We start from the raw sequence: 13,300 nt of genomic DNA on the forward strand, positions 1-13,300 counted from the left end.
GCAAAAGAACAGAGCAGTGACTTGAAGAGAGAACAATGGTCCCCAGTGACTTGTGACTTCAGTGGAGTCAGTTTATGTGAAAAGTTCCAACGCTTTCATTGTCAAAAGTTCTGCACTCCCTTTCATGTAATAATGGCATATTTTTCTCAAATCATTTCTTCTATTCCTACCTCTCATTTCCAAGTGACATTGCCATTTGTCAGTGCTCCCCACATGGGCTTATGTTGGTCCTAGCTGCAGAGAGGTGAGCACATGTCAGCTGTGATGGCCCTCTGTCACATAGTCCTCTGATATTCTCCAGAAGCAGAGTGCCTAGTGACCAACTACTTGATCATTCAGAGCATGATCCTGGGTTTCCTGGAGCTCTACAAGGCCACACTTCGGACTGACGTGGATGAGAATGATGTCAGAGAAAGAGCGTAGCGACACCTGCCAGCATCAATCACAGCCTGGGCTCAGAGGGTCCTGACACACGCACATACAAACCACCCTGAAACAAAAACAACTGTCACTTCCTCACTATGAACTGCAGCTTTGTGCCTATGGGCAGTTTATATTTACAATAAATACTCAGAATCAAATCTACATCTCTGTCCAGAAAAATGAACATGGCACCTCCTTTTTAGCTCTCTGGGTGAAGCGTCACTGTGCTTTGACAGCTACTCTTCTCCTTTTATGTTTTATTCACACTTTCATCACCTTGAAAGTGACAGCAGAGAAACAAACAAACACTTTGGGAAGCCAGAGCGGAGCAGGGAATGGCTTTCAGTAACCACAGGCTTTTCTCTGAGCGCAGGGGCTCAGCAGATGGACTTGGAGCCTCCATCCCAGCGGAGGTCTCATGGTGGTACACACTGCACACAAATGTAGGGATTAGGGAGGCTGCTGACGAAGAAAGGGTCAGTGACTATTACAGTCATGTGACCAGTATCACAGCATCAACACTTCACCTCACATAACTGTATCTGTACCTGTGCCCCATACAACAATAGGCCTCTCATTACTATATTGACTAACTGTTCAAAATATGAAAGTTGTAACTATATTAATTAAGTCAGTATTTATTGTGTGTATATTTTCTTTGCATTACTGGGACATTTTTTGTTATTTTTTGACTATATGATAAGATTAAAGATTTTTCACTTCTATGACTCATAGACACAAACTAAGACTCAGGGGCCTCCAAGCTGTGTGCTACCAGCAGCTTGCCACCCCCTTCCAAGCAGCTTGCCAAAGGATTTCTGAGTTATACGTATTGTGCTGAATGGCTCAAATTTGATGAACCATCATTGTAAATGTATAATTCTGATGCCTAACATTGTGGACTAATAAATGGATAAAGGTTTTTGTTTTATTGAACAACAGGTATTGAACGGTCCCCCATCTTTGCTCAATTTATTGTGACCTCTAAAATTAGGACCTCTTTGGCTTTTTTTTTTTTTTTTTTTTGGAAAGGTAACTCACTGAAAGAAAAAGGTTGAAGACCCCTAAACTGAAGGGTTACATTCTGCTATTATCTGCAATTATCTATTGTAGCTCATGTTTTTTTTAACATGAATGTAAATTTTGAAAAGTTGAGGGGTAATCATGCTTTAGGGTTATTGTTTCAGTGGCATAAATAGGTTTCAACATGATCATTTATTGTCTATATTTTCTTCATCAGTATATCACACATCAAAATGTGTTATTGTGACAGGTCTATACAACAACAAAGAGGCATGTACCGTATATTACTCCAAATCCATGCTTTTCCAATGACCAAGTAAATAAAATACACAGATTATATCTAATGAATATTTGAGAGCATTTTTCAAAGGTCAGACCACTGATGCAATTAGCATTTGAGTTGGGTTCAAGAATATATATGACTATATGCATATGTTTAATAAGCCCTTCTTAGTAACTGACTGGAGTAAATTAGTTTTCTATTCAACGCAGGTCTTTTTCATTTCTAAAATGTATGTGAGCTTGCATACAATCATGATACGTGGGCTTCAGATCAATTGTAATTGATTTCTAAAGACTACTTAACTGAATGCAGCTCTGGTGACTGCTGCATAGTGGAGCAGAAGTATGTGCAAAGACAATGTGAGAAATGTTTAGACGTGCCTCAGGTCATGGGTCTTGTTTGAGTCTCACCGAAGAGTTGAAATACAGGATGGATTAAAGCAGAGATCGTTACTTGTTTTTCCTCTCCATTTATCGATGCAAAATTGTATTAAGAGTGATTCATGCTTGTTAGAGTTATATACTGCAATCAAGACACCTATATTGCAGACAAAAAAAAATGAAATTAAATAAATAAATGTAATTAATTAAAATTGATTTATGTTTATGTATACTAATAGACTAAACAAAGGCCAGCATCACCTTTTAAGGTAATCAGCAATAAATTAACAGTATAACACTAAATGTCCATTTACTCCACTAATATCAAATAAGTCAGTAATACTTAAAACAAACATTAGTAGTCCAGACTCCAGTGCATTCAATGCAATTCAAGAATGATTCCCATGCATTTAAAGCCTGGAGTGGGTTGGTGATTTTGTGGTAAAGAAAAAGTGGCTTTGGAGGGAAAAAGGCAGAGGAGAGGAGCTATGAATTATCTGGGGATATCTGATCTGTGTGTACGCGTGTGTGCATGCATTACCACTCACTCCAATCTGCTCATTTTTGTTAGTTTGTTCTCCTAACAAGGCCTCATTTGTGCCTGCCTCCCCCAGGACAAGGAGCAGCCTCATGTTTGAATAATGATAGAATAAGAATGGGTAATAACTTCCAACAAAACCACTTGTGCCAGTGTTGACAAAGCCATGCAGTCCCGGCAAGTGGTGAGGTTTTGCTCAGTTCACCTCATTGCCTACACATGTGGTGTTATACTTTGTGTTGCATGTACAGTACAAAGACAAATCTACGAGGCAGAAACCTGGCAGATTGAGAGTTCAGATGGATTCAGCAAGCATATGACAGAGACTGGAAATGGATTTCAGTGCCTGTCAAAACAAACAATGCTCTTTTTCTCAGTGCAAGGCTCACATACCAACAGCCAGAGGGGGATTGGAGAGAGATGGAGGATAACGGCGCACTGAGCTGCCCCTGTGACTTCCCACTACTTTCCATTTGAGTCGATCTCCAATGCATAGTTCACTCCCGGGCCAGCCCCACAACAACACACTGCCAAAGTTCTTAATGTATGCAAACACACACAGATAAGTAAAGGCATTTGTTTATTCAGATTCCCATTACACCACATCATCACTACACTGCAAGTTGATCCACTCGCTGTGACAAATGCTGTACTTACACTGATTTATATGGACACCACTGGGCTGCACAACACAAGCATGCAGCTAGCACATCACACTGTCAGGTGAATGTTGACCTTGCTCCATCACCGAAGGCCATGACACAGCCCAAGTGTGTCCACCAGGGCAAGGACAGAACAGGGAATTAGATCCAAATCAGCAAAAACTGTATATTTCAGTAATGGGGAATAGTTTTGGGATTAGATTATTATATTGTTGATTATATTTACTGAGATACAAATTAGAAATTACATTCTTGAGTAGAATGAATGAGGCTAGCTGTTATCATTTTTAACACAGGAATTTAATTTTAAGGATATATATACTATTAGTATTGGGTATATCTTCAGATATATCTATTTAAACTAAGAGTTTATATATATATATATATATATATATATATATATATATATATATATATATATATATATATATATATATATATATATATATTATATATATTATTTTTTTTTTTTTGACACTTTGGCTATGTGTGACGTTTAACATTATTTCAATCATTTGTGTGGTTAGAAATACACGATGAAGCTTCATGAATAATCCCAGCTCTTGAAAGCATGTACCAACCCTTTACACTGTTTGCACACAGCTAATGGCTATTAGCATTTTTAACAGCACGCTAGAGTTCACAGTGGCACTGAAAGTGTCTACAATGAGAGCAGTGTGAGCCTAAATCTTTGAGACTTTCATGATTGTTTATGTTCTCATGTAAGAGTCTGAAGCAAACCAAAATAAATAAGAATACATAATGCACTTGTGACAGAGGGGACAGGCTGTACTTCTCAGTGCTATGACCCAAAGTCGGCTGCATTTATCAAAGAGGCTGACGTGGGAGTGTGCACTGAATGCACCATCTCCAGGCTCTATTACATTTGAAATAAACCAGCCTGGTGACTGGAGAAGACACAAAAATAACATTAATGACTTATAAAACTGAATGCTTGCTTTTCAAAAAGGAAAGAATAAAATCAAGAATTTTAGTAGAAATAACATGAAACTTCAGTCAGAGAAATGTTTCTGTATCTTATTCAATATCCATTGACTTAATCAATGTGCAACATTATGCAATTTGTCCACAGTCTGTAAATTTGTTTATTTAGTTTATTTGACAGGGACCATGTACAAGAAGGAGCATTAATCAAAGAAACATTGAAGAAATGCTTTGTAAAAGACTGTAACTCTCGGAGCTGATTTCCATCTGCAGTCCCTGAGACACACAAAACATGACAAACAAACAATGCAAAAATAACATAAACATTGCAATCTTATACAGACGGTTATAAAAAGTACAATGACATTAAATATCTCTATCCTATTCCCACCCTGCTCCCTGTGTGCCCTTAATTAGGTATAATTTAGTTGTTAGTTAATGTTTGTACTTCTGCATTGTTAAAAAATATGTTCTTAATTCAGTCACGGATCGGTGCAGCGTCAGCAGTGTATCTGTATTGACCTGTTGCGGTGAGGATGGAGCTGAGCCAAAAGGCAACGCTCTCGATTTACTGGTCAATCTACGTTCCTACCCTTACCTATGGTCATGAGCTCTGGGTAATGACAGAAGGTTCTGGGTTCGATCCCCAGGTCGCCCAGGGCCTTTCTGTGTGGAGTTCGCATGTTTCTCCCTGTGTCTGGATGGGTTTCCTCCGGGTGCTCCGGTTTCCCCCATCAACCCAAAACATGCTACAGGTCTCCAGAACAGTTGATAGTTTAGGTCAGTTAAATACAATCAATCAATGAACCTGTCCAGGGACGACAGGTGGAAATTAGCACTGATGCTACAACCTGATATACAATGCATCTCTCCTGTCAAGGTTAATGCGAAAATTGTGCGCTGTCCCCGTCTCAAATAAATAAATACCAAAATTTAAATGAGAAAATATCATTGTATTCATGTAGGTTTTGACTGCTTGGGTTGTCAGTGAGTTTCTTATACACCTGAAATTAAATAAATTGTGTTTTAATGTATGACAAATCTTTTTTTTTTTAAATATGTTGCTTGAACTTTAGTTTTGAATTTAAATTATGCCAAGGTATCTGAATTCATTGACATTTTTTGGAATTTCCCCCTTAAATTTAACTTGGGGGGTAGGTTTTATGTTTTTGTTTTAATGAGAAAAATACCATTGCAGTTTTGTTTTGTTTTGTTTAAGATTTATTGTTAAATAAGAATCATTCAACCATGTAGAAATTTTGTCAATTACCACTGACAATTTGGCTGCCACTTGCTCAGGGTCCTTCCCATCTGTGTAGATGACAGTGTTATCAATGTATATCTGTACACCTATATCATAACACATTGATGGGAGCTCATTAAAATATAGACTGAACAGAAGTGGCCCCAGGATAGAGCCTTGTGGCACTCCCATAGTGCACACTCCCGGTTGTGACACTGCACCATTTACATGGTCACACTGAGAGTGTCCACCTAGGTAAGATCTTATCCAACTCAAGGTATCCATGGACAGTTTATACTGTGTCAGCTTAGATAATACCACCATGTGATTCACTGTGTGAAAAACCTTGCGCAGGTCTAAAAATACAGCATCCACCACCTTCCCTGTATCTAGGCTTGATTTGATAGATTCCAAAAGATAACAGCATGCTGTCTCCGTACAATGATTATTTTTGAAGCCGAACTGTCTTGAGTGCAGAAGGGCATTTTGTTCAAGGCTTGTTGTTAACTGCTCAAAAACGACTTTCTACAGCCTTTAAGAAAATGGGGAGTATGCTTATTGGCCTGTAATTTTTTACAACTTTTTTATCTCTTGATTTAAAAATTGGAATTACAGTAGCCTCTTTTAATGTACTGGGAACAGTATATTCATTAAATGAAGTAGTTATAATCTGGGTAATTGGAAATGCTAAACAAAGTTTGTATTTTTTCAGAAGTATAGTATCAAGTCCGTGGATATCCTTGGATTCAGAATCTGATAAATATTATGTTTATTTGTGGGGTTAAAGTTAAGAGAACTTGCAGTGCATGTTAAAATTTCACAAGGATGTTCTTAAAAAAATCTTAATTCTTTGACAGAATTTAAAAAGTAACCTGCAATAATCACAATATCATGTTGATCTTCTCCTTGGATTGTTAAATTTAATGTCTCATTTGCTAATTAAGTCTTAAGAATTAAGAAAGTGTATCTACATTTTTTTCCATAGAACTCTATTATTACCCTTTGTTTCTTTTATTATCTACAAAATAAATAAATGAATAGCTTTAGCAGCTCTCAATTGTAAGTTAACCTTATTTGTCAAATTTGTATATATAAAGGTGACTTGTTAAGAGGCCTGATTTCAAATACTTTTTTAGAGCAATATCTCTTTTCTTCATCAGAAGTCAAATAAATTGCTAAACCATGGCAAATTTAGCTTTTTAAATTTTCCGGATGATATTGTTTTACTATAAAACGTGATTTGATCTTTGTCATCACATTTTCATAGACCTCTTCACAAAAAATAATCTCTGTCCAGTTTGTTTCCACAATCTCATGTTCAAACTAGAAAAGCACTCAGAGAGCGCAGACCTCCGCCAAGGACTACCCCCATTTTTAATATAAATTGCGATAAAATCAGTCTTCTGGATCAGATCCGGATCAGCCTTTGGAATATGAAAGAGGATCCCATTGTCCATCCCTGAGTCAAATTTCATGGGGTTTGGTCAATAATTAACCGAGATATTGAGAAACAAAATTTTTGGCCCCATTTACCACAATGTTAACTAAAATTTCAAAGTGATCCAGAATCCAGGATTTCTTCCAGATCACCCCCAAAATGAAATCAGTTCTTCCTTTTCACATTTCCAACAAATCCTGAAAATTTCATCAAAATCGGTCCATAACTTTTTGAGTTATGTTCCTAACAGACAAACAAACAAACAAACAAACAGACAAACGCCGGCAAAACATAACCTCCTTGGCGGAGGTAACAAAGTTAAATTTTTGCAGGGTACACATGTTATCGTTTTTTTGTTACCCATATTATGTTTGTTCTTAGATATTAAGATATTATATATTGATATTTTAGGTAATCTTCATGCAATTAAAGTTAAATTATGACAAACCTGTTACGAAATTATAGTTTTTCCTTATACAATGTGGTTTATTTGTTGGGTGGTCTGTAGAGAGCAATCAGACAGAAAGAGGTACAAGAGTGATTTAAACTCCAACACATTCTAGAGAGTTTTCTTGAATGTAAAGTTCTTTTACATAAATCAAGACACCCCCTCCTCTATCACATGCTCTATCACACCTGTAAAACATATCCTGCAATATGAAATACTCCTGCAGGTGTTGTTGGCATTAACCATGTTTCTGACAGACATAGATAATCTAGATTAGAATTTGTCAGTAACTGTTCAGTTTGTTCTGATTTAGAAATTAAACTTCTTATATTTATATGCCTACCAAAGAGACCTTTAGGCTTTACAGTTTGATCTCATATGACCTTTGCATGATCCACAGTTTGTAACATTTTTGTTGCTTATTGTTTTTCTACAACATTTAAGCAAAAGCAAAGATGATATTTTAATGAATAAAATCAATTCTCCAAAGGTTGGTAGGTCACTGTGCTGCTGTTACTTTGGAAATATCTACTTTTTGGGGAACAGTTGCATTTATCTCAGAGGAGTATAACACAGTCTCACAAGGGAAATAAAATAAAAGACAAAGAAACTCAGAGGTCCCTGAAGCAATCCAGAACCTTTGAGCAGCAGCAGCAGCAGTAGCCCAGTGCCTGGGCACTGTGCAGAGTGAGACATCAGGGAGGTGAACACACAACACTGACACTGTCCATTAGCATCACACTCTCACACTCGTCCACTCACATCAGCTCAGCTACAAGACACAGTAGGAACACAGCATTTGACAACAAACTTTACATTTCTTCTCAATGTGAAAGGAGTAGTTGTAGAATAATGCAAAATGCATAAGCCAGTGGGCATTTTGAATCTGAGCTCCTATGAGTGCACATATCTAAGTAGACTGAGAAACATTGATAGTAAAAGCAGGTACTAGCAGTTTTGCCATCGGATTTGTCTTTTGAGAGAAAACCAATGAGCCAATTCTGTCTGTGAGTGATGGCTCTGTCTGGGAAATAGCAGCTGTGCCTCATTTTAAATGAATGATAGGGGGCAGGATTAGTCTGCCCATGATGTAGTCGGAAATACTTCTTTTTGTGCTTTGTGCTATAGGCTGAGCTGACCTCGGCAACAAGAGCCACCTTCTTAAAATGCGAGCCTACAGGTTGGACTGTGCCCAGCTGCAGACCTGATTTACATGCATCTTCCAGCGGAACAGAAACTGACACTTTAGCCTCAACAAAGTGCATCAGGACTGCTTGACAGCTCCAAGCACTGCTCCACATGCATAAAGTGCCTGATCCAGGAATGCTCTAACTATAACATGCTTCTGTAAATATAAATAAAAACGAATAAATCCACACATTATCTTCAGCTCAAAATCTCAATTCTTTCATTTTTTGCACTAACTTTTTTTTTTTTTTTGGCTGTGCCAGTTTGACTGCAGCAGATGGCAAACGTGTCACAACGTTTCTCTGGCGCTAAAGCATTTCAGCACTAGTCTGAAGGTTTTACTGAATTCAAAACAAAGCAAAGTAACAGTACGCCTAATTCACATTTTTTTGTATAACAAAAACAAACGAGTAGCCTATAAATTGTCAAAGAAATATAAAGTATCTCCCGGAATATCTATCTTACATTAGGATTTAATTTGGCGCCATCATGGGATGGGAGAACAGGCCAAAAAAGTTGCGGCAGGGACCACGGCCATAAACACATTACAATTTCTCAGATAACTGTCGAATCCTCAGAAATACCCGGATCCCCAAACTCTGATCTATTGATTGGACTTTCCTCAAACTGCGAGCGCCGCTATGTCTTTTGAGACCCAACTGTACCTTTATCCATCCCGTTCTTGTAAGAGGTTGGGTGGAAATGACCTCAACGTACGCATGGATGCAGTTGTACAATTACAATTAATAGTACAACTAAGTAGGCGCAATAAGGTAAACTAGAGATAGGTTGCATAAGAGCTGACTTACTTCAATTAGAAGCCGATGTTTCACCACCAAACAGATGCGTCTTTAGGGCTCGTTTAACCAAATTTAACGCTTGGTTCCAAATTTTTGGGCCTACCCCACGGAATTCGCCTTAGTGTGTGCAATATAAATAGTACAACAGCACCACCTAGTGGTTGATAGCTTAAAGAAAAAAGAAAAAAAAACTTTTATGACATGCACATTTGAAAATAAAATGTTAAACTAGCCTGTATCCGAAGAAATGTGGCTTATTTATAACTAGTTATCACTAAAATAGCCTAACTTAAATCACATACATTACAATGCCAACTCTCTTTCCAAAGCCATGGCGCACAGAGGACTAGTTTGTGGAGTATGAGGTGGCACGGCAGCTGCATGACTAAAGTTAATACTATACACACATACACACATACTGGACATTCTTCATGGATAATGAGTTGTATGCTATACTATGGAAGCCAAAGGAACATTTCTATGTAAGTTAAGGTACAAGTTTTCTGTGCAATAAAAACACCCAAAATAAATGTAAAAACATGTTTTTATTTTAAGTTACACATTGTGGCTTTATCCTTTTTTACATAAACATATTTAGCATTTTCCCCCTTTACTAATATTCTTATTTGTAAGTACTCTCTAGAAATGTGTTTTTGAAGTTTGTCAGTTAAAATGAAGCATGAATCGCTCAATAATGTCTGCTTGTAAGTGTTCACAAATAAAATTATTACATTATTCGCCACAAGGCACTTCAGGGGCTCCTTCAACTATTAAAAATCAACATTGGAAAAATATCTATTACACCATCTGTATAATCTGCTACAATTTCTATCAATCACAATTTTGTCAGTGGCCACTTATTTAAGATCCTTATATGCCAAACCTGAATATCATATGGATTTGTAGAGAAAAAAACATTAAGTATAAAGTTTGCATACCACAAATCCCAGCGCAGCCTGTGTTAGGGATAATCATAAGAATGGTTTTAGTAGTAGAATCTGTGGTTGTGTTCCTCTCGAGTTCTCATTTTGGGGCCATCCCACTTTCCAGGTATCCCATAAGTGTAGGTGTCCGAGTCATTGGCCCACTGGCCAGAGGCACGTGGAGCTTGGTTAGAAGGAATGGGGTTGTCTCTGCTGCCTCTTTGGTTGTAAGAGGAGCAGGACCTCCCCATGGAGTCAGGTGGGGGGGCCCTACTCTCAGCTCTGGGAAGTGGTCCTCGCCACTGGTAATTAGCCTGAGGAGGACTCCAGCGGTAAAAGCCGAAAGGTGCGGCAGTCATGGAGAAGGGAGGTGATGGCAGCAGGCCTGTTCCACCAGGAGGGGGCAATAACCCTGATCCACTACCACCAGGTAATGGTAGTAGGCCGGATGCTAAAGGCAATGGCAAGCCCAAAGACTGGTTTCTGCTTGGAGGGTGGCTGCAGTGGTTCTTTCTCCTTTGACTGAAAACAATATATGGAGAACACATAAACAATAGTAATATTGTATTATTATTTTATAATGTATTACTTTTCCTATTAGTAGGAAACACTACTAACAATTATGACTGATGCTCACCTGTACCTTGAGGGATCATTAGAAACTCCTGGCCTTTCCTTCATGTTGTTGAAATTTGCTTCAGAATCTGCTGGACGATGAGTGGAATTACCTTTAACTAGCTTTAGGTCACATTCCTCAATCCCTTCATTACTGTAAAAAAAGTATGATATGATATATGATTGATATATCAATCATTACACACACAAACATTCATATAGACACACGTATAGATGAATAGACAAATTAAATTGCATGTCACCTCCTCTTGGGTCCTGACAGCAGATCATCTAAATAGTTCTGTCTCTCTATTGCATGGCCTCTTGAAGAATTAAACACTGGATAGAATTGAGTGAATGAGAGTAATGATTTTAAAACTTCTATGCAAGGTATTACCAAGCACTATAACTCACATTCAATGGCCTTAGGAGGATCCAATCCATCCACGTCTATTAGGTATCTACAAATAAGATACCCAGTACGATTCAAGCCATGGGTGCAGTGGACTCCGATCAATTTATCTATCACAGAAAACTATTGTTATGAACATCTCCATTGAGAGTAGAGTTAAATTGAACATACATACCTACATACATACCATTATCTGCATTTTCACATAGAAAACGGCAAACAGCACGCTTAAAACTCAGAATTGTTGCATCACTGGGAATTTCTTGTCCAGCTGTGAAGATCTTGACATACTGCAGGGAGCCTGGGACATCCTTGTAAAAATCACAATTAATATTACCTCCACAACAGAATTACCATATTTGAAGTTCAGCAGTTTGCCTTTACCTCTGGTGTGTAATAGCGTTTAGTGTATGTCAGATCAATTATAAAACCAAGTTCCTGACTGTCCCTTTTCACAGTGTCAAGCAGCTCCCAGGGTCCAAAGACATCAGAACTTGCAAGTTTCCGAGTTAAAGCCTGAAATATTTAAAATATATAATTTGAGAAAAAAACAACAACCACGTTATGAAGAAAAACACATTCTTGAGCGAGATTTATCTCACCAACTTTAGTGGTACTTTAAAAGCAATAAAACGAGATCCTGGAAGGCGTTTCCCCACAGGTTGATAATCTAACCACCTAGAAGTAGAATTGAATGCAGTGTTACACGGCTGCATTTAGCATTTAGCACAGTGCCGTGTTAGCTGCCCTACCTGTCGGGAATGCCGTTTTTCCTGTATCCTCGAGACATTTTCAAACAAAGACTTTCTTTTTTTCCGTTAGCGTTAAACTGTCAAATTGTGAACTAACCACGTGTAGCAAGAGCAGCCAATCTTATCAATATTAAGATAACACGTACATGCAAGTAGGCGAACATAGGGATAAAGTTACGTTTATCAGGCCGTTCAGAATAAAAAATATTCGACAAAGCTATTTCATTGAAAACGAAACTTAAAATCGGCACAAACTTATCTCGGTCAGACAGCTGTTGTTGTTGTTGTTGTCGCATAGATGACGTACAAAAACTTACCTTCTTCGACAAAGCGTGAATATTTCAAAAGGACGAATAGCGCCATCCTGTGACATAATCCACAACTAGAAATCAGTGCCTTTCTTTTTAGAGTTGACTCATGTATATATATATATATATATATATATATATATATATATATATATATATATATATATATATATATATATATATATATATATATATATATATATATATATATATGTGTGTGTGTGTGTGTGTGTGTGTGTGTGTGTGTGTGTGTGTGTGTATATATATATATATATATTTATTTATTATTATTACAGTAACAAAACAACATGACAAAACAGCAACGATAGATACAGTATAGTGGAGTACAGTGGAGATGGGATTGTTGTACAGTTCATATATTGTATATATATGTATATATATATATTCTTAAACAAGTTTAACATACATGTAAACTTAAATTGAGGCACATAATGTCTACAAAAAGAAATCAATACAAAAAAGTGAGAAAGTGCTTAAAAATAAAATTCTAATTCTTTTGTAATATTGAGCGTTTTGATGGATTTAATGCTACAAATATTGTTTAGAGTTTGAAGATAATTCTTGATGTCTAGGATAATGATTTTGGAAAGGGGTCTGGAATTTGAGAATTTGGATTTATGGATATGAAATTTTCCTAACAGAATGACTAAGTTTACTAAATATTAAAATGTATATTGTTTATAATGGAAATGGATTATTATACCCGAGCAATCCAAATGAATTCTGACGGATGTTTTTTCCAGGATAAGTGTCTTTGAATTTGACCAGAGTTCTTTTGAGTATTTACAGTAATAAAACAGATGGGGGATGGTTTCTTCTCCGCTATGGCAAAAGGTGCAATATGTTTCAATTTCCTTGAATTTGGCTACACTTGTCCCATTTCGGCAATGGGCTTGCA

At 37.2% G+C, this 13,300-nt stretch overlaps 1 protein-coding gene across 2 annotated transcripts; it reads right to left on the reverse strand.

Annotated features, from left to right (window-relative positions):
- Window positions 1-9,897: 9,897 nt before the first annotated feature.
- On the reverse strand, window positions 9,898-12,368 carry dusp11 (dual specificity phosphatase 11 (RNA/RNP complex 1-interacting)). 2 transcript variants are annotated; one of them, XM_020926585.2, is made up of 8 exons: window positions 12,074-12,368; window positions 11,924-11,999; window positions 11,706-11,837; window positions 11,509-11,632; window positions 11,324-11,431; window positions 11,173-11,248; window positions 10,938-11,063; window positions 9,898-10,816 (listed from the first exon to the last, which is right to left on the reverse strand). In XM_020926585.2, exons 1-8 carry the CDS (start codon window positions 12,109-12,111, stop codon window positions 10,357-10,359), a joined length of 1,140 nt encoding a protein of 379 aa, XP_020782244.1. In that variant the 5' UTR covers window positions 12,112-12,368; the 3' UTR covers window positions 9,898-10,356. The 2 variants fall into 2 exon arrangements, with proteins under 2 accessions (XP_020782244.1, XP_020782243.1); XM_020926584.2 differs by having other exon boundaries at window positions 10,932-11,063.
- Window positions 12,369-13,300: the final 932 nt, after the last annotated feature.

This window comes from Boleophthalmus pectinirostris, unplaced genomic scaffold, assembly GCF_026225935.1.
Source record: "Boleophthalmus pectinirostris isolate CB_2022bp ecotype Guang Dong unplaced genomic scaffold, ASM2622593v1 HiC_scaffold_18, whole genome shotgun sequence".
Lineage (NCBI taxonomy): Eukaryota > Metazoa > Chordata > Actinopteri > Gobiiformes > Gobiidae > Boleophthalmus > Boleophthalmus pectinirostris.